General features: G+C 39.5%; 1 protein-coding gene and 1 non-coding gene across 5 annotated transcripts in view; one reads left to right on the top strand and one right to left on the bottom strand.

The window, feature by feature from the left end:
- The window catches only part of Chd7 (chromodomain helicase DNA binding protein 7), a 138,189-nt gene that overhangs the window by 69,935 nt on the left and 48,268 nt on the right, over positions 1-19,986 (bottom strand). For all 4 annotated transcript variants that reach the window (XM_004642358.3, XM_023702427.1, XM_023702428.1 and 1 more), the window contains exons 3-4: positions 17,959-18,389; positions 3,469-3,610 (exon numbers count right to left, since the gene is read on the bottom strand). In XM_004642358.3, coding sequence (XP_004642415.1) covers positions 3,469-3,610; positions 17,959-18,389 — 573 coding nt within the window. The remainder of the gene's footprint in view (positions 1-3,468; positions 3,611-17,958; positions 18,390-19,986) is intronic.
- Positions 12,246-12,352, top strand: LOC111812935. Its single transcript, XR_002818297.1, has one exon. It is a non-coding gene; the product is annotated as a U6 spliceosomal RNA (small nuclear RNA).

Below are 19,986 nucleotides of genomic sequence, written 5' to 3'. Positions count from 1 at the left end.
TTTTTTTTTTTAAACACTTTAAATAAAACTTCATGAATTTTAAAGTTGAGACACCAGGGCAGAGAAGCAGTATGCCCATCCCATGGGGAACATGGGTGCTGAATCTCTCAAGTCAGGAGCAGAAGAGCCTTGCCACTTTTTCCTATAGTTTGGGACTAACTGATCTTAATCTAAGTTTGTGTTCTTTACTTTCAGAAAGAGACAAGAGATTATCATATGACTATCGGAAAGCTTAGTCAAGATGAATCTCAGCTCTACACAGAGAGGGCAACAGAGGCACTGAGAGACAAAGGTCACTTAGGGTAAGGTCGAACACCAGTGGCCTTGACCAAGGGTAGACACGAGCTACGGGCTGCCTCAGTGATCCTTCTAATCAGGACAGAGCCTCCATGCTGCCCAGAATAGTCAAATGCGGGTGGAGGCATCAGAGAAATCAGTGACTGTCCTGCCATCTACAGCCATCACCACGTCACAGGAGGAAGCCTGACTTACGAACCATACAGCTGGACATTTCTGCGTGAACTGACCCTGAACTTCACTGGCTTTGCATAAACTACTCTACAAGTCTCAATTTCCTGGCCTGTAGAATGGGGTTAAAGATAGTAACTGCCCCTGACAAATACTGTGACAACCACATTAGGGATTCCACTTAGAGCATTGTAAAACGCAATTAGGAAGATTAAAGTCATCACTAAAAAACTTTAGGTTTGCAAAGAAAATGGCCCAACTACCTTGTACAGCTGCCCTTCTCTCTATGCAAAGCTGACTTACTGATTTGTGCTCTCACTCCTTACTTTTGGATTGTCAACTTAAAATATAGAAGACATATTTAAGAAAAAAAAACTATAATGAAGAGCAATGCTTTAATTTTGTAAAAGTTAGCATTTCTGTATTTTATTTGGTATATTAGATTACCTAAATTGAAATGGATTAACTTATCTTCATCTTTACACCATTACTGTAGGGGTGTGGCACTAACGGTCCATCTGTGGCCATCTGTGAGGTTCTCAAGCATAAGGCTGGCTGCCAGCAGTCCTCCAGCACAAGCGCCTAGAGAGGGTCTGGACCGTTCTAGGACAAGTCAGCTTTATGTCAAATCCCACTCTAATGCTAATAAAATGTTTCAGTAATAAAAGAGAGGACCTTTAAACAAACCTATGTATTGGAAAATATAACTCTTCTAACATAAGTTCCTCTCATACCAACTTTGTAATATAAAGCTATACAATACTGGTGGACTTAGTAGTAAGCACAAGGTCACTTCATAGATATAAAACAAAAAAATCCAAAGTGTAATTACAACTCAATTTTTTGAAATGTTTAAATGTTATATGGCTTACCTACTTTCCATATAGTAATTAACCTTAAGGCTCATTACTGCAGGTATTAAGATTCCTTTTACAACTTCCCAATACAAAATTAAACTATTCACCCTGTACTATGTTTCTATTATGGTCACTTAAACTACTATCACCTGTAAGATTTCCATGAATGTAAATGAAATTTAAGAATTGTATTTAAATCATAACTCAAAACTTTTGGGTTGACATTAAAATAACATGGAATTTTAAAACTTGCATTGCCTCAGAAAAAAATTCTTAGACCTAAAGACACATACCTGTTTTAACTAAGCAGATTTAAATGTTTCCAGGATCTCCTTGCTATAATACCTTGTAAATGTTGAGTTAGTTACACGTATATGGCCTTGACTTTCAGAAACCAATTACAAAAATCAAGAACGTTAGCTCAAGCCCTTCACACATGTGGTATAAGAAGCATAATAAATAAGCATTCAGCATCACTTCCTCCACCAGAGATGCCAGGAGCTGAACCTGAAACAGCTACACACACACTAGCCAACTGGAAAGGGTGAGCTGACATTCACCTAAATTGTCAATTTTCTATAACTGAAATATAGAAGAGAAAAATACCCAAATTACTATTCACATAAAGTCCATTTGAGTCTTAATTAATACAAATAGGCTGTTTAAAAAACAGCAGCAGTATTTTGAAAGAATAATGAATTTCCATGAGTTGTAAATAAATCTTTTTAATATTGTCCCAAAACACTGTTACAAAGGTCCTACCGTCAAAATCTGGAGAATATTTAAATATCCTCAAAATATTCCTGAGGATAAAAATAAAAATTCAAGATTATTAAAATATTTTATTTAAAACTGCTTAATCAATTTTCTAAAAAAGATACTAATTACCTTCCTGTATCTTTCTACTGAAATAAAGTAAAAATAAACTGACCCACAATGCATAGGTATCACTATGTTAGTTATACAGCCAAACCAAACACCACCAAATCACATTCATTCACATTCTCCATTTTTAAATTTTCTCTTCAGGTCCTCAGCTTAGGTCATTCTGTGAAGTTAAAGATACTGAGCAGCTCTACTCAAAACACAAAAAATAAAACAAAAGGAAATCTGAAACTGCTTAGAATAGGGTTATGTATTACAAATATTTTGTTTCTAACTGGTAGGGGTAGTCTTGGGTGTGCACTAAATGATTTCAAAAAGCGAAGTTTAATAAGCTCCTCAGGGTTAGTTTTTTATTCCAGGGGGACTCCCAGTAACTCCTCCCTGATAACTCAGATGTCATTCACACAAGTCACATTCCCAATCACCCCAGTGGACTAGACTGGCATCCAAGAAACCAAACAAGGAAGTAATTTTTAACCACCACATGCAAGCACCCCTCATCCGATCAGGGAAGGCATGCACTTGAGACATAAGGACTCAAATTCCTAATGGTTCTGTCAGGGCCAGTTTCTGAATTCATTCCTACAAAATCCTTGTAAGTCGAGAGAATCTAATACTGGAAATATCTGCAGAGTGGCCTTTGGGACACTACTGACTTGTTTCATAGAAACCTCAGTGTTACGGGAACATATTTTATCTATGACCAGATGTCAGAAAACTTAAGACAACCTACAAATTATGACTCTGTTTTTATTTTGTGGAATTTAAAAGAAGACACACAACCAAACTTCAAAGAAATGATGACAATATAAGTCAAGCTGTAAATAAGCTAAAGTCAACCAATGTCAGCAATCACATTAAAAATAGCAAAAATGCATTTTTAGAAATAAACGAATAGTGTTTGTTTTATTAATTACAAAGTCAAAAATGGCAAAACCAAGCTGGTTAGGAGTTCTGAATTTTGTCCTCCCCACCCCACACATTAGTTCTCATCCCTGTGGATATAATATTCCAGGCAACAATAAAAACACTGCACGAGCATTTCACCAAAAAGGTGGGGGGAGGGGTGATAGCATACTTCACACATAGCTAAATTAACCACGTAAGAGTTACACACAAGCCAGTTGGAAAGAACTCACTGATAGCTACATTGTCATTTTTATATAAAAAAATGTAGAAGACAAAAAATATTTGTTATTATTCCTAAAATTCATCTGAAATAAATAACTGAAGTTCAAAAAGAGCATGGTGGTATTACCTGTACACCCGGGTCTTCATCTTCTTCAGGAGGAGGAGATGGTGGGGGTGTTTTGTCTAAGTCTGAATTTTCAGAACCTTCTGTTTTTCCCTTGTTGACTTTCTTCTTCAAAGCACTTGCTTCTGGATCAGATTTCTTATTACTAGAATTCAAAGTACATCACTTAGTGTTCACTTTTTAATATGGTTTTCTTTGTTTCCCATACCTTCCATTTCCCACATTAATATCCCTAAAGTAGACAACCAGTAAGCCAATACGTGTTGGCCATTTATAGTTAAATGGTATTCATAAGTTAGCAAAATTCCATATTAACCTTTAGCAAATATTTAGCCTAGTTAAAATAAAACTGTAAGCAAAAACTCCTAAGACCATACACAGTACACTTGTTTAAAACACCCGCTGATGCATCAAACCATAATGAAGTCAGACTAAAAAGTTTGATCAAATTTTTAAGATGTGAAACACCTTTTTCTAAACTGTCAAAGAAAAATACCATATAGTGATTATACTTTTGGGTTTCTTGCAGATAGCTTTGTTTATTTCTATTCAAATCCATTGTGACCAGTATTATTAAATATCCTCTTATACTACCCAGTTACATTTTAATCCAATTTATAGTCTTTTAATAATAAAAATTAAACAGTGATTTCCTGAAATATATAATTTTATTTAAAGCTGTGTTCTTAATTAAAAGTAAGTTTTATTTTGGTGATAGGCATTTTTGAGATAATCACAACTAGTCTTTTTCCAAATGTTAGTCTGTTAAATTAAAAATATTGCAAAGCAACCCCAATAATTAAAGCACATGTTCCAAAATATGTTGCTGATAAATGACAATGGAATCTGAATATTATATAAAAGACATGAAGGAACTCCAAAAACTACTTTGAAAATTTAAGCTTTAAGTTAGAACCATTAGCTTTGATTTCCATATCATTCCTAAGATTTTCTAATATCACTTATCATTTCTTTACACTAAAAATAATCCAACCTTGGCTATTCCTTTTACTATTTGTACACATCTCAAGTTCTAATTGGTTTTAAAAACAAATGATGTACTTCAAAACTCTGAGTTTATTACTTGCAATTGCTTGCAAATTTCCAGAAGTGTACTGACAGAGTGCGCTAACCTGTATGTTTTCAGCCTCTGCTCCTACAAAAGGAAGGAGACAAGACATCTATATGCTTCTACTTCAGTAAGGCAGGTGCTGTAAGAAATATGTCAAGTACTGCTAATGACAATGTTCCCAACACAATCTAAAATGTATTTAACTAATAAAGCACTTGTTTGTCTTAAACTAGCTATTTTTAAATACTTAGAGTTTATTTTGGTTTTGTTCTGTTAATATTATAATAGTTAATACCCATATAAAGAAATAATTCAAGATTATAGCAAATGACAGGTTTCAAGAGTCAACTTTATTTAGGAAAGAAAAAAGGCAGTGTCCTTAAAACTTCGAGTTACTGAAATACCCACTGAAAGTATATTTTTAAATTTAAAAAAACCCATACAACAGTGCCTCATCCAACTGTCCTAGTGTTTATGCTACACATGGACAGAAGTCTCCCCTACTACGAGGCTCCATTTCCAGCATTTATTTCCGCTCTAACTGCCACAAATTATACAATACTACAGCTGAACACTGGGCCCCTTTCCTTTCATCTGCACGCCAAGAGCAATCAGATTACCCTGGTAACCAGTGGTCACATGACCAGCACCTGCTCTTTTGGCTGGATGCCACTGACTAAAGCCATCTGCTTCCCTCAATCAGCTTTCAAACATTCTCAACACCTGCGCTGCAGTGTTTTGTGGTTTCTTTTATCAAATCAGTGCAAAACTGCTTCCAAAACTTTACATATTTCTCAAATTTGTTTAAATCAGAGGTAGGCCTGTCAAAGAGCTGAATCAGTGCCAGGTACAGTGAGCCGGCAGCTATGCCTTCCGTGGTGACCTCTCCACCACAGTGAAGCACGCAGTTTCCTTTAACAGGGTGGCCAGGCACTGTGTGCACTGTCCTACAGGAGCGAAGCCTCACTTGTCCGGAAGCCAACCAGAGCCCAGGTTGGAGGAAACATCTATTTGCCAGAGGAGAGAAGTGCTAATGATTTTCCATCTGCCCTTCCCAGGGATGAACTGTACGGAACGTCCAAGATGGCCGAACGTCAGACAGGACCTCTCCAAATGCTTCAACAAAAAGCCTGTAGCTAACAGAAGCACTTACTCCAGATCTGACTACTGAAAGACTGCAAACTCATCAGACCTTGTACCAGTAATACTTAGAGACAGCTAAGCATTTCCAAGTACCAATATACAAAACAAACACACTAAGAAGTCCAAAAAAAAAAAAAAAAAAAAAAAAACCCTATAAAATCTTTATTGTCCACCCAAAGACAGTATAGTCCAGGACAAAATTAAGTTGTCTACATAAAATTTCATTTGTTAGTATTTTGCAATAAGATAATCTGGATTTTCAACTAAGTATTACATTAAAACTCACCCAAAACAAGTCATTCAAATATTTCAAAAACTGAAAGTAATATACAATAGTGATAAGAGCACATTCTAGTCAGATAGTCCTTAGTCCAAGTGCCAACTGTCGCTTATGATCCATGACCCCAGATAAATCTGTTCCGCTGAGCCTTACTTTCCTCACTGTAAAATAAAGTTGGTGATTATACCTTCCTCCAAAATCTTTTATGAGGTTTAATTGTGATAATGGAAGAAAGCTGAGGTAGCAGCAAGCACACAGATGGTTAGTATTTACACACATCTGGAAGACAGCCACATGTGAGAAGTATTCTGCAGCCATGGCTCAGACCCGCCTGGGCCGCACTTACACTGAGGATCACTCCATCTAAGCAGCACCAGCAGAAGAGAAATCCACTATTAATACTAATGCACGTTATTCCCACCCAGACTACAGCAAGAGCTTCCACTGTCTTATCACCCTCAGGCACCACAGAAGGGCTACCCAGAACCTGATTAGTGGATAAAGGAATCACAAAGTCATTATTTAAGTTTATAAGATTTAAAGCTATTCTTCTACAATGCAAAGACCCATACACAGCCATCCCTGTGTTCTTCATCCATGTGATAACAAAAGCGTGACTGCGCCAGGAGGCAGTTGTTCAGTTGTGAAGAGGATATTGCTAACAAGGTGCATCCCTTACACAAACACTGCATACTGAAGATGAGGCCCTCAGCTGCTTAGCACAAAGAGAAGACCCTCAACGCACCTCCAAGAGCTGTGGCAAGATCTACTCAAGGGACTGAGCTGCAGCAGGGGCTGGATGCACACAGCAGCCTGAGTGGGAGCACAAGAGAGCCTAGGCATTGCAGGGAACACAGTGAGATTCTAGCCCCGAATGGGAGCAGTAATGAAAAGACCGCATGTGCCCTCACTCTTCTGAAGCAGCTCTGCTTTGGTGTTTGTAGCTCAGCGTCAGTGTGACGAAGGCAGAAGATCACCTGCAAGCCCACCCCCACAAGTCTCCAGAATGGCCGGGTGAATGCAAGTCTGTGCCATTCTTCTGCTTAAATCCAATCTCCTATATATAATGTATCATGTTGTTGGTACTGGAATACAACAAGGTGGCAACTTTTACATCTGGCAGCATCAGCTTTATTTTTCTCCTCTAACCATGCTCCCCATGCATACAAAGCTATTCCTAAAACACCCATCTATCTGTCCCACAGCTACTTTTGCCCTGACCTACTCAACTACCACTACAGCCTGGATCTGGTACAATACCCTCACCCTACCTGTGTGTCACATGATGCACCCTCTAAAAAGAGTATTATAAAATATAAAATGAACAACACATTGAAATATTAAGAACGCTGTGTGTATGTGTCTTTAATCAACCACCCTACATTACGCTCACAGGGAAGAACTGTCCTATTTACTTTTGTACTTCCCCTGCCTGTTCAAATAGGTTACTTACAACATTAGCTCATCTATAGTCAAACTGTACAAGATAAAGAGCCATCTACTCATGAAACTAGACTGAGATATAAAAAACTCCATTTGTAGTGCTACAGACTGATGTACAAAGCCACCTGCTCTTGGGGTTAGGGACTGAGACACAGAGCCACCCACTTCTAAAGCTAGACAAATTTTTGTAATCTTGGAAAGATACTGCTTTTTAAAAACAAATCTTCCATTTACTTATTTATGTGGTACAGCATCTCGTTATGCAGCTCAGACTCATAGTGATCCTTTTGTGTCAGCCTCCCCTGTGCTGAGATTACAGGTGTGCACCACCACACTATATCGTGACCAGCATGGCATGCCCAGGGGCTAGCACAGCATACAATAATGGGGATTGAACCCAGGTCCTTGCACTTTCCGGGCAAGTGCTTAGACTGCTAAACTATCTCCGCAGCCCCTATAAAGATATTTCTGCAGATGCTGCTGGAAGCTTGAGGGGTCACTGTTCCTTCACTAGCTTACCATTGTATTTCATTATGAGAGTAGAGCTAACACTGTTGGGCAGTTGGGTATACTCAAGTGAGCAAGCTCCATACTTCAGGATTAACTTTGATGTCATCAAAATATACACCACAGTGCTGAACAAGCATTAGACCAAAGTACAAATCTGTATTCAGAGAACAATGCTTATCACATATTTAGACTCTCCTGGGAACCTACTCTTAAGAAATGATTCCTGTTGATTCTTATTTGGCTTCAAAGGGTAATGAGAGTCCATCAAGATAGGCCTGATGCTGTTTCCTAACCTGAGGTTGGGTAGACCCATCTGTGCTAAAATACAGCATAACCAGTTCCTTTCACTGAGAAAAGAGTACAATTCTCTGAACAAAACTTTACATTTTCTACTGTGGGTGGTCCATCACTTTTCTGCTATAAACTAAGTCTAAACTTTCTATAGACTGACAAATTCCATAATTTCCACTTTTCAAAACACTTTTCATTTTCCAAAACAAATATTCCCAACTTCAGTTTCTAATGTACCTCTCAAGTACTCACACTCTATTTTCTTTGCATATTTTAATTCTGCCTAATAAACTCTTTACTACGGGGCTGGTGAGATGGCTCAGTGCTCTAAAGCACCTACTTAGAACAAGCTTAGCAAAGCCCAGGGACCATGGTTCAATCCCCCAGCACCACATGCCAGCCAGCCTGCCCCCTGGTGGGCTGAGCTGGCCACACACACACACACACACACACACACACACATAAATAAATAAAATTAAAAAAAAATAAACTCTTTGCTACTATTTTTAAATAAAAAGGGCCAGAATTTAATAGAAAATCAAAGAGTTGCCCTGACTTACTACAAAATTGAATGCAGCTAAAACATGTTGTCCTTTTGAAGATGTACATCAAGAAAAATTTGAGGTGGGTGTGATGCTGCATACCCGTAATTCTAGCACTCAGGAGGCCGAGGCAGGAGTATCACCATAAGTTCAATGTCAGCCTGGGCCACACTGTGAATTTAAGGCCAGACTGAATTAGAGTGAGACCTTGTGTCAAAATTGGGGAGGGGGGGAGAGGGAAAGGGAGAGGGACTTGAGAGAGCGCAGACAGTCAGAGATAGAAACAGTGGCAAACATGATGAAAATTTCCCATACTGTGGAACCAAATCTAACAAAAAAAAATATCAGCCAATGAAGATATCTCGACAATGAATGGGAGTTTTCCATTTAGCAGCCTTTCAGATGGAATAAACTTATGAGGATTCTCCTCATATTGGGGAAAATCAACCTTGAGACTTGAAGACTCAGCAAGTCCCTCTGCAAGGACTCAGGCTTCTGTGAAGTGTTATGCAATCACCTTTCAGGCAAACTGCAAAAGGTGTATTCCCCTTCATGGACTGAGAAGGGTTCTAACAAAGAAATAAACCTAATGGATAAGAAGTGAGATGTCTGCTGCCCAGGATGCCACAGAGGACATGGCCCAAGATGACCTTTGTAGTACAGCACAACCCTAGAAAGATCTGGCTGCCATAATAAAATATAGTCAGCTGTCAGGGTCAAGGACTCCATGCTGGCAGAGAAGAGCACTCAGTGTCTAGGAGCACAGGAGTCCTTCTATATTCTAGTTTTTTGAACCATCAAAAGATTGAAAAGAAAACACAAAAAGTACAAAATATTAAAATTAAAACAGCACGATGTAGGGTATTATAAAATAAAACTCAATAAAATAAAAGAAAAACTTTAAAACCCTATTACTAAAATTTATTTAACACTTAACAATAAAGGGACAAAGAAATTGAGTGGCAGATAATAAAAGCACAGGTCAACACAGCACCACACCAAGGCCGGGCACTCCCTCAGGGAAGGCCCCAGCGCTTGCCATTCTCCACGAGGCAACCTTGTGCAACTCTAGTGTTCTGGGCTGCCCAGCTGGCACCTACAAACCTCTCTCTAAGCAGCTGCCGTTAACTCCTAAACTTCATCCATAAATTCTTCAACCTACTTTTCTACTTAGAATGGCAGAGATGTGAAAGAGAGACGGGAAACAATTGTTTTACAAATGTATGATTTCAATGAGAAATTATTAATAGATTTACTCTCTATGAAAGCCATGGAATGAAACACCCATACAACTAATTTAATTTGTTGCCTTAAATAGCTATGATAGAAGTATTCCTTCAAGGTACTAGTTATGTCACATTTTTAGCCAAGAACATTAGAAAAGATTTGTGTGCTAAATTCATTTCATTTAAAAATATATATTTCAAAGCTAACAGTTCTTGCCTTTGCATTTTACAATGAAACTTCAAGAAACAGAACTCCTGAGGCTCGGGCTGAACACCACACCCAGCACAGTGCCGTGCTGGCCTTCTGCAGCACCTGCCCTGCAGCCCTCTGAACCCCTTCCTTGTGAGCATTCACTACTTGGCATCATCCCTTGGTAACTGTCATTTTCCAATAACATCAGGACCCTCCTTAGGTTATCTGTTTTTGTTTTCTCAGTGCCAGGGATTGAGTCCAGGACCTCATATGTGCCAAGAAAGCACCTTACCACTGAGCTACACCTCCGGACCTATGAACCTGCTAATAGGACAGCTACAGTGAAGACTTTTTTCTTTGAGAGATGGTCAGGCCATGTAGTTCTGTCTGGCCTTGAACTCACTATGCAGCACAGGCTGGCCTGAAACTCATGGCAATCCTCCTGCCTCAGCCTCCCAAGGTCTGGGATTATAGAATGTACCTCCATGTGTGGGTCACTTAATAAGAACCTGTCTTAAAACAAAAAGAAGGGCTAGGGATGTTGCGCAATACAAAGGCTCAAGTACCAGTGCTTAAGGGTGTGGGAAAGATAAAAAAGAAAAACTCAGGATAAATATTTTTTCATGCAGTCACGCATGAGCTTGGGAGGCTGAAAACAGAAGGATCACTACCAGTCAATCTGTGTAATGAGACCTTGTAGACCCTGTACAAAATACAAAAAAGAAAAAGAAAAAAGAAAGAAAGAAGGAAAGATAGATTAAAACAGACAATGTGCAAGTTATTGGGTCTTATGGACTGAATTGACACCTGCCAGAGGAGCACTGAGAGGAAGCAGTTAGTTGGCATGTCGCCTGGCCACTGGCACTCAGCACGCTAGCCACTTCGGCGAGGTGGCACCACCCAGCACTGCAATGCAGCATGAAGTATTAAATCATACATTAGAAAGCTAAGGCAGAAAGGATGCTTCTGGTGGCCCTCTGCCATAGAATGCCTTTCCAAGTAACCAGCTCCAAGACACACACCTATGACTGCTCTGTGTGATGGCGCACACCTGCAACCCCAGCACTCTGGGAGGTCGAGTCAAGAGGATCACATGTTCAACCCCAGCCAGGCTTTAGAGACACCTTGAGGCCCTGGATTCAGTCCTTAGCATCACACACAAAGACACAAAAAAAAGCTGTCACATTTACTACAGACAACATTTCCATTGCTTAGAAAGGAAGACGAATAGGATTAACTTTGTCAGTCAGACTGCATTCATAATTATCTTCTCTGATTTCCCAGGGGGCTACAGCAAAAACTTAGACATGCTGCCTATAGACCTTAGACAGGTGCTACAGGTAGGACGAGGGCAGGCAGACCAAATGGTAATACTATACAAAGGAAGCAACATTCCCACCCACCCTAACAGAAGCAGAAGAGAAACTACCACCACTCACCCTAATGAAGCCAAACTGCTATACAACTGTATTATTCCTATGGAAGAATTTAAGGCTATACATAAAATTGTAATTCTAATACAAGCTTAATGATGCTGTCTTTCTAATAATTAAAAAGTTTTCTGTCTTTAACTCAGAATATTTCCATGTTTACATTTTAAAGAGGTGGCTGATGTGAGGACTACCATTTCAGGTGACCAAAGCTCTATTCAGAGGCTTTATACAACTGTACGATGACTCAAGAACTTCACACAGCTAAGATACAAAATTTATAGTATTTGTATTAAGTTTTGCATTCCATTTCTGGTATTGCATGCCATGCCAGCCCCACACTGAGCGGGTCACTGAAAGGCATGGTGGTACGTGCCTGTAATCCCAGTGCTGGGGAGGCTGAGACAAGAGGATCACTACAAATGTGAGTTGCTTAGTGAGACCTTGTACAAATAAATAATAAGATTTTTTTTTAAAGATCTCTTTTAATATTCCCACCACTGCTGCCAGGCATGGTGGTGCAGGCTTATAATCCCAGCACTTGGAATGCTGAGGGAGGAGTGGAGTTCGAGACCAGCCTAGGATACAAAGTGAGCTCCAAGGTCATCCTGAACTGCATAGTGAGACCCTGCCTCAAAAAGACAAAAAAAGAGCTCCCTTTGGCAGCACATATACTAAAACTGGAACGATACAGAGAAGATTAGCATGGTCCCTGTGCAAGGATGACGCGCAAATTCATGCAGTGTTCCATATTTTTAATTCAATGAGAAGAAAAATTTGTACTAATAGTGTTTGGACAGGATATCATGTCTGCATCTTGTACTATGAATAACCACTATGAAGACAACAATATGCAATGTATTAATTATTGAAACTATCCTATTAATCAGTTTTGAAACTGTCTCGTTGCTATTTGTTTCTCAATAAAATAAAAAAAAAAAAATCCCACCATTGTTGATGGCCTCCTCACCTTTCAACTTTCATTTGGTGGGCACTACATTGCCCTCTCTCACATAAACAAAAGTGGCGACAGGCCACTGCTCTGAAGTCCACTGCAGCTCACCAAAAGGACAGACATGATCCATTTCTACAAGCAGCACAAAGCATGAGGAAGCAGAACATGCTTCAAGGGTCAATGCTGCTACGCATTCTCTTCCCCAGGTGGATATAGACTGACCCACCTCTTGTCACAGTCTGTATGTCACTTATCCTCCTGATCTGAGTCATAGAGGGAAGGGGCGCAGGGGAAGCTCACTGGCAAGGGAAAGGCTCTCCAGTGGTATCATGACAAACAGAAAAACCATAGATTGAAACAAAGCTACAGCCCCTTGGTAAAGAGGAGAAAAAGTCTGAGGCAGCAGGCCCAGAGGTTCCTGGTCTCATCCCTAACCAGACGCATGGACTTGATACACCACAGACAGCGGGTTGGGACACTACTTTTTCCTTGCTCCACACCAAATACTGAAAGGACTAAAATGACTAAACAATTAAAATTTGGCCACACAGCTGTGCAAACATACACTACCTCCCTTGTCAACTGTTCAATGTCTTACATTGTGACTATCATCACATGTGAAGAAAAGACATGAAAACACAGATTCAATGTGTTTCGTTACCTGGCACCTGATGGGAGGATAGCTGACTAACTGCTGTGGCATATTTTCTCAGCCAGTCTGGGCTACAAATACAATTCAAGGCCAGCCTGAACTGCATAGTGAAACCCTGTCTCAAATAAAAAAACAATAGCAACAACAAAAAAACACCTACATGGTAGTTTATCAAAACATACCATTCACTGTTGGGGCTGCTGATTGAATATAAATATTTCCTGGGTGAATTCTATGACACTTTTGTACCATAATTAAAAAAGCAGTATCTGAAAGTTTCTCAAAAGAAAGTCAATAAACATTAACTATTACTGCTAGCGTTGATTGCAGAGACTTGCAAAAGCATACTTTACATGTTTTGGTGCATTGCACAGCTTTTTTAAATAAGAGTATGTTTATTTTCTGGTTTAAAATAAAATGTATCCTCATTCAACTGAAAAATAACATTTTACCTTCCTGCTCAATTTAACATTTGGGGGGAGCAGAAGAAGCAGCAGAACATGTGCCTAGAAAGAGCACTAACAGAAGCCCACACAGCTTCATGTGACTTGGTCTTCAGCAGCCAAGTCACAGTCCTTGGCCAGGTTCCCTTCCTTCTGTACATTCAAAGAATCTTTATATAGCTAAATGGACCACTAAATCCCACAAGAGTGACTCAGAGGAAGCACTTCCTCTAAATTCTCTCTTATTTCATGGGGCTGACACATGTAACAACAGAAAACACAGTGCAAAGAACAATGCAAACCCTCATATTGAAACTCAAGGAATCCGTCCAGGTGCAAAATGATGCTCTCCTAACCCGCAATGCCTTAGCTTCGATGTCAATATTAACAGTCAATATCTGAAAGCTATAAAGACACCTGGGGAGAGCACTCAAAACAGGATAGAAAAAAATATATTTAAAGCTAAAAGGAAAAGTAAAAAAGATACAATTCTACTAGAAGAGCATGGACCATTTTTCTCATCACTAAGATTTTAAATATCTTTTTCTAAGATGATGAATAATTTTTTGTTTCACTATCATTCAATATAAGCTTTTTGGAGCAGATTCTTTTAGGTTCACCTGCATATGAAAGACAGATATACAGTATTTATATTTTGACTGTCAAAAGGTCTGGTTCTCTGGTCATGCCACAAATGGAAGCTTCTGTCACTTTACAGAATAAAGTGGGAGACTGGAGTGAGGGGGTTACCATGAAGGCACATGAAATAAGCCAACCCCCTGGTGGCAGCTACCCTCCTCACATCCTTCATTAGAGGGCGTGCAAATGATGCAGAGCCCCCTCACCAGTGACACAACACACAGCGAGCCAGACCACCAGCAGGTCACTGCTTCGCCACCCACTCAAAGGAAGCACATTTGTTTGAAGAATCACAGCAATGACAGAGCACACAGGGTTGCAGAAGACAGACATGAGCAGTACTAGGCTAAATTTTTTATTTCATTTCTGTTTGTTCCCTCTGTTTCATCTCTCTGCAGGAAAATTATTTTCTGTATAAACAAATTCATCAAGTTAACTTATTCAAGGATGGAAATAACTGGTATCGCATAACATTTTGCAAAACAAAATTGCCACTGTTGTATTCCAGTGCTTAAAAGCAAACTGCTATGGCAATTCAACTTCAGCACTAACATAACCCAAACCCCCTATTACCTTCATCACTGCATATTCAATTTACATAATTATTCTGCTTTGCTACTCAGAATTTACATGTAGTTGTATGCATTCTAGTTCTTCTTGAGCAGCAATGCTATATCCTCATAGACATAGTAGAACAAGGAAACTACAACTTGACACATGCAATCCATCTGACCAACAGATACACTGCAGCTTGACAAAATAATTGTTTAGTATATGAATTTATTTAAAATCTCAATCTACTTACTATTTTTGGACAGCCAACCCTAAAAAACCATGAACAACAAGAAAGCCTTCAGGAGTGGCCTTGCTACACATCATTTTAAATCCACAAGGGCCATGTACGTGATAATGTCACCAGGGCCAACAGCAACGCCACCAACACTCTTGGTGCCCTCAAACATGGTCTCCTAAGTCCCTGGGATACATTACATCATTTCACTTTTCTCTTATATATCTCTAAACTAATCAGAAGTGTTCCCATGCAGCTAGTTTCACACCACTTGAGGTAAAACAGTCACAGTACACACTGCCTGAAACTATCAGTCAAAAACAATAGAAAGAAAGGAGCAGAGTTTCTGGGAGAAAGTATATCCTCTTCTTTCTACCAAAACCTGTAACGCCAGCACAAAGTCCTTTTGTGTACACCGCAATGCCGAGTCCACAGCACAGGCTCTGATTCATGCTTTAGGATAACACTGCTGGCCCCTCTGAAGGCGGCCCTAACTGCCTCTCAGGTACCAGGGGGGCTGCTAGGTGTGCCTAGGAAGTAATCTAGGCACAACAAATTTCTGTTGTTAAATATACTTTTTAATATCCACCCCAAAGTACTCTAGAGGAGGTAGCATGTGGTAAAAATCTAAAACAAAAGGTCTAACAGATAGGGTCAAGGGGCTGGGAAACAGCTCAGCAGCGTAAGTGCCTGCCTGGCAAGTCCAAGGTCCCAGGTTTGATTCCTGACACCACAAAAAAAGCATGATGTGAGTTTGAATGAATATACTTAGAAATTTATGAAAGTATCGTAAGATTCTGTGGCTTTCTTTCATTAGTTTTTACCATTAAGTGAAAACTTTAAAAAATTAAGGTGAACAGTCAAGCCAAGCATCTTGATGCTAAAATCAATATTGGTGATATATTTTCTTAACTGTAGAAAGCTGTTTTCTTGTTTTTTTGAGACAGGGTCTCTCTGTACAGTTCAGTCTGGCCTTGAACTCACTATATATCCCTGGCTGGCCTCAAACTTGCAGCAATCCTACCTCAAAAGCTTCTTTAAAACACGTATTTGTACATTTTAAGAAAAACATAGCATATTTTTTTAAAAAATATTTTGCTTTGATTCCTTCCTCCTTGGGAGAAATGAGCAGGTTTCTTCTTACGAAAAGCACAATACTGAAATTTAAGCAACTACATATTTTGAAAACCTCATAAAGTCAGACTGAAATTTTAGGTGTATCATCCTTGTTTATTATTACACCTTCAGAGCATAACATAGTACCTGAAAATAACAAGTATTTTAATAAAATATCTTTTAAAATATTTTTTAAAAAATCTCTTATTTATATATTTGGTACAGGGTCTCACTACACAGCTCAGACTCACAGCCGTCTTCCTGTTTTCAGCCTCTCCAGTGCTGGGATTACAGGTTTGCGACACCACGCCCAGTCTCGGCAGTGGGCATGGTGTGCACAAGGTTTGGGGCTGGCACAGCATGTGGTAGGGGGATCGAACCCAGGTCTTTGTGCTTTCCAGGCAGGCTCTTAGACCACCGAGCTATCTCCCCAGACCAATAAAATATCTCTTAAACAAATGAAGCAGATTTTGAAATAGATGAGTTTAAAAAATGTTTGTGAGAAGAAATTACCAATAGTTTTTTATATAAAGAGACTGAGGCGTCAAAGAAAGCTCAAAAATAAATACAAATACTAAGTCATCAATTAAGTTTGAGTTATTGAATATAATTCAGTTATTTGAGCATCTCAAAAGGTTTAATGGAAAAATTTTAAATGCAAAACATCACAAAATGTATTTGGCTTAGGTATTTTAAGCAAAAAGCTGAAAATTCAAGTTTGTTCAACTTCATAGTAACACCTTTCTCATTGCAGACTTAAATCTATTCTGTTCTATTCATTATCTGTACATACACACAGAAGTGCAGCCAACAAATGAAAGTTCTGTGTGCCAACAATCGCAGAGCTGAGTATGGACGTGCAGGTATGTTTACTCATACACGTGGGGGTAGGGGGTGGAGCACGCTTTCTACTGCAGTTTGCAAACAGGCTCAGATTAACCAAGTCTGACCATACTTCCATCTGGAAACTATATTTTCTAACATGTGCCATATTCTGAAAAATAGATTCAGATGTTTGGAACTGGTTCAGAACAGTTGTTAGAAATGTTCAGTACAAATGAAAAAAATTAGCCTTCAATGTCTTCTCCTCTCAGCTTTTCTTACTGAATAAATATGCCTTCTGGGGGGTCAGAAAGTTGGTGGGGGAGCAAGAAAAGAGAGGGGAGGGAGAGAAGGAGGGAGGGAGAGAGGGAGGGAGGACGCTGGTTCCTAGAATCTAAAATTCATGTTATTCTTGAATATATATCTAATGGGTAAGTGGTGTTTGATTTCTCCTACTCTGCCCACTAGGCCTTCAGCCTGCCCCTGGAAGATTTACTCCACTTATAGGAAAAAATTAATTCTCCTGTTTCAAATTCTGGGAAGCAGGGCTGAAATGCTTAGCAACATGGTGACGTTGCGCTCTTCTATAATCCTTTCTTTCCAGTTCTACATAGTCACTGACGTGTTGGTCTATGTTTACAAATAATTGTGCTGTTAATTTGTTGCCACTTTTAAATGATAAACTTTCACAAAAACATAAGCTGATTTTTAAATAGTTTTTCTCAATCTAGTAAGGTCTCTGAGTCAACATTTCATACTAATAGAGTCCTAAGTTCTAGAATGCATAAAAACTTGATTTTAGTATGGACATTAGAGAAAGATGCTCAACAATGATGACGAATAGAAACGTGGCCCGCCCGCCCGTCCTACTCTGGAGGGCCACCTCTGCAGGGCACGCTCCCTCTCTCTGAGCGTTTTGTGACGACTGCCTCTGCCCACAGCCTACCTTGACTTCTTGCTGCATTTGGGTTTTGGCGTAGTAGTTTTTGCTTTCTTTTCCTTTGGCTCTTTGGGAATCTTAGGGGCTTTTGGGGTCTTGGGTTCCTTAGGCTCTTTTTTTTCTTTAGGTTCTTTCGGTTCCTTCGGATCTTTTTTTACCTTCGGCCTTTTCTTTTTCTTTTTTTCTTCTTGGGACCCATCCAGCGAGTTCCTACTTAGTTCTTGGTTACCAACCCCACCAGAGAAGTCATCTTTACCAAAATTTTTACTGGGCTCTTCTGCAACAATATGGTTGTTTTTCTTTTTCCTCTTCTTTTGCTGTGGCTGCTGTTCTACTGATGGCAGGTTCTCATCACTCTTCACTAGCTGAGCATGCGGTCCGCTAACCTGAGTCATATCCGGCACGGCTTTCTCTAGAAAGGGCTCCGACGGAGAATGCTAAGAGACACAAATAGGAACTGAAATTAGTCTATCATTCTTCACACTGAAGAAAGGAACTGAGAGCTAATGGCTGATGTTTCTGAAACTTAACTCAAATATCTTAACAACTGCATACTTGGAATCTATTATTTTCTCTCATCAAAAAAAAGTTTCTTTATGACCAAAGCTATTAAATGAAAAAATGTCAATTTAGCAATAAAGAAAATTCAGTGAAGGAAGGAAAAACCTGTTACTCAGCTAAAGATGCTGTCCATTTTTAAAAAACAGAATGGTAGAATGCAAAACAGTAGTAAAATATGCCACAAAGAATAAATCTGAGGGTTTTTCCCATGTGGGAATAGGACCTGAAATAAAAGCTCTATAATTTAACCATTTAAAAGAAAGAACAGACCTGCTTAGGCAGAGCACAGCAGCTGGGGCTTGATCCCTGTTGTGCTGTGCCAGCCCTGTCTCTGGGGCGTGCTGACAGTGATTGAGACTGGGCATGGTGGCGTGCACCTGTAATCCCAGCACTTGGGAGGCTGAAAACAGGAGGATCACTACGAGTCTGATCTACGTAGTGAGACCCTGAACACCCTGTACCAAATACAATAAATGAATGCATGAACAAACAAACGAACGAATGAACGAATGAATGAACAGTGTCTGGGATACAGCTTAGAGGCATGAACCCCTGCCTGGCCAAGTGTAAGGTCCCAAGTTCAATCCCCATTACTGCAATAAATAAATAAATAACAAATATACTTAAGACTCCAAGATTCTGCTACCATAAAGTTTGAAATCAAGTGTAAACTTAACACATAAATACTGAACAATACAAGTCATTTCTCATTTAAATGACATCAATTAAAATGCCAAGTTAAAGTCACATAAACAAGCTTAATGATTTAGAATTGATTAAATTTCTTATACTGATAAGCACGGTGCATAGTTGTTCTTCTCCTTAAAGCTTTGTATTTTGAAATTTCACTGAGGAAAAAGAGAACGCAAATAGGAATTTGATATGCCTTGCAGGAGATTCTTGGCATTTAGTAGGGACATATCCAGAAACTGTCTTCAGAATAACAGAAAACACTGACAACTGGGATAGGATGCTGAGTGGCCGGCTGAGATCAGAGAGTGACTTAGACAAACAACAGCCCTGCAGCTCATGCTCAACTCAGGACAGGCTTATATTATTATCTATGTTATAAACTATAACATCTAAAAACCTTTACTTTCAATGAAAAACCTGAAAGTGTCCCTCATTTTCTGCCTTTTCCACAGGCTTCTCCTGGCACAGCATAACCATCAGTAGGAACATTATCCCTATGAGCCAGGCATGTGTTTCCCACCTAGGACACCTCCAAGGCCCCAACCCGCCCTGTACATGGTGACGCTTCTATTTTATAGTTGAGAGCAGGGACTCTCTAACATTGAATAGCTTACTCAAAGAGATACAGATGGAAAGTGACAAAACCAAGACTGACAGAGAAGCAACACGCCACACCGCCTCCAAAGACAGGGTCAGCAGGAGGGAACACGATCACCCTGCAGACCTGAGACTGACACAGTGCAAGGCAAGGCTCACCACAGGGAATGAAGGAGGGTTCAA

The sequence above is a fragment of the Octodon degus genome, unplaced genomic scaffold (assembly GCF_000260255.1).
Source record: "Octodon degus isolate 3935 unplaced genomic scaffold, OctDeg1.0 scaffold00152, whole genome shotgun sequence".
In the NCBI taxonomy this organism is placed as follows: Eukaryota; Metazoa; Chordata; class Mammalia; order Rodentia; family Octodontidae; genus Octodon; species Octodon degus.
This window is presented reverse-complemented; position numbering and strand designations above follow the sequence as displayed.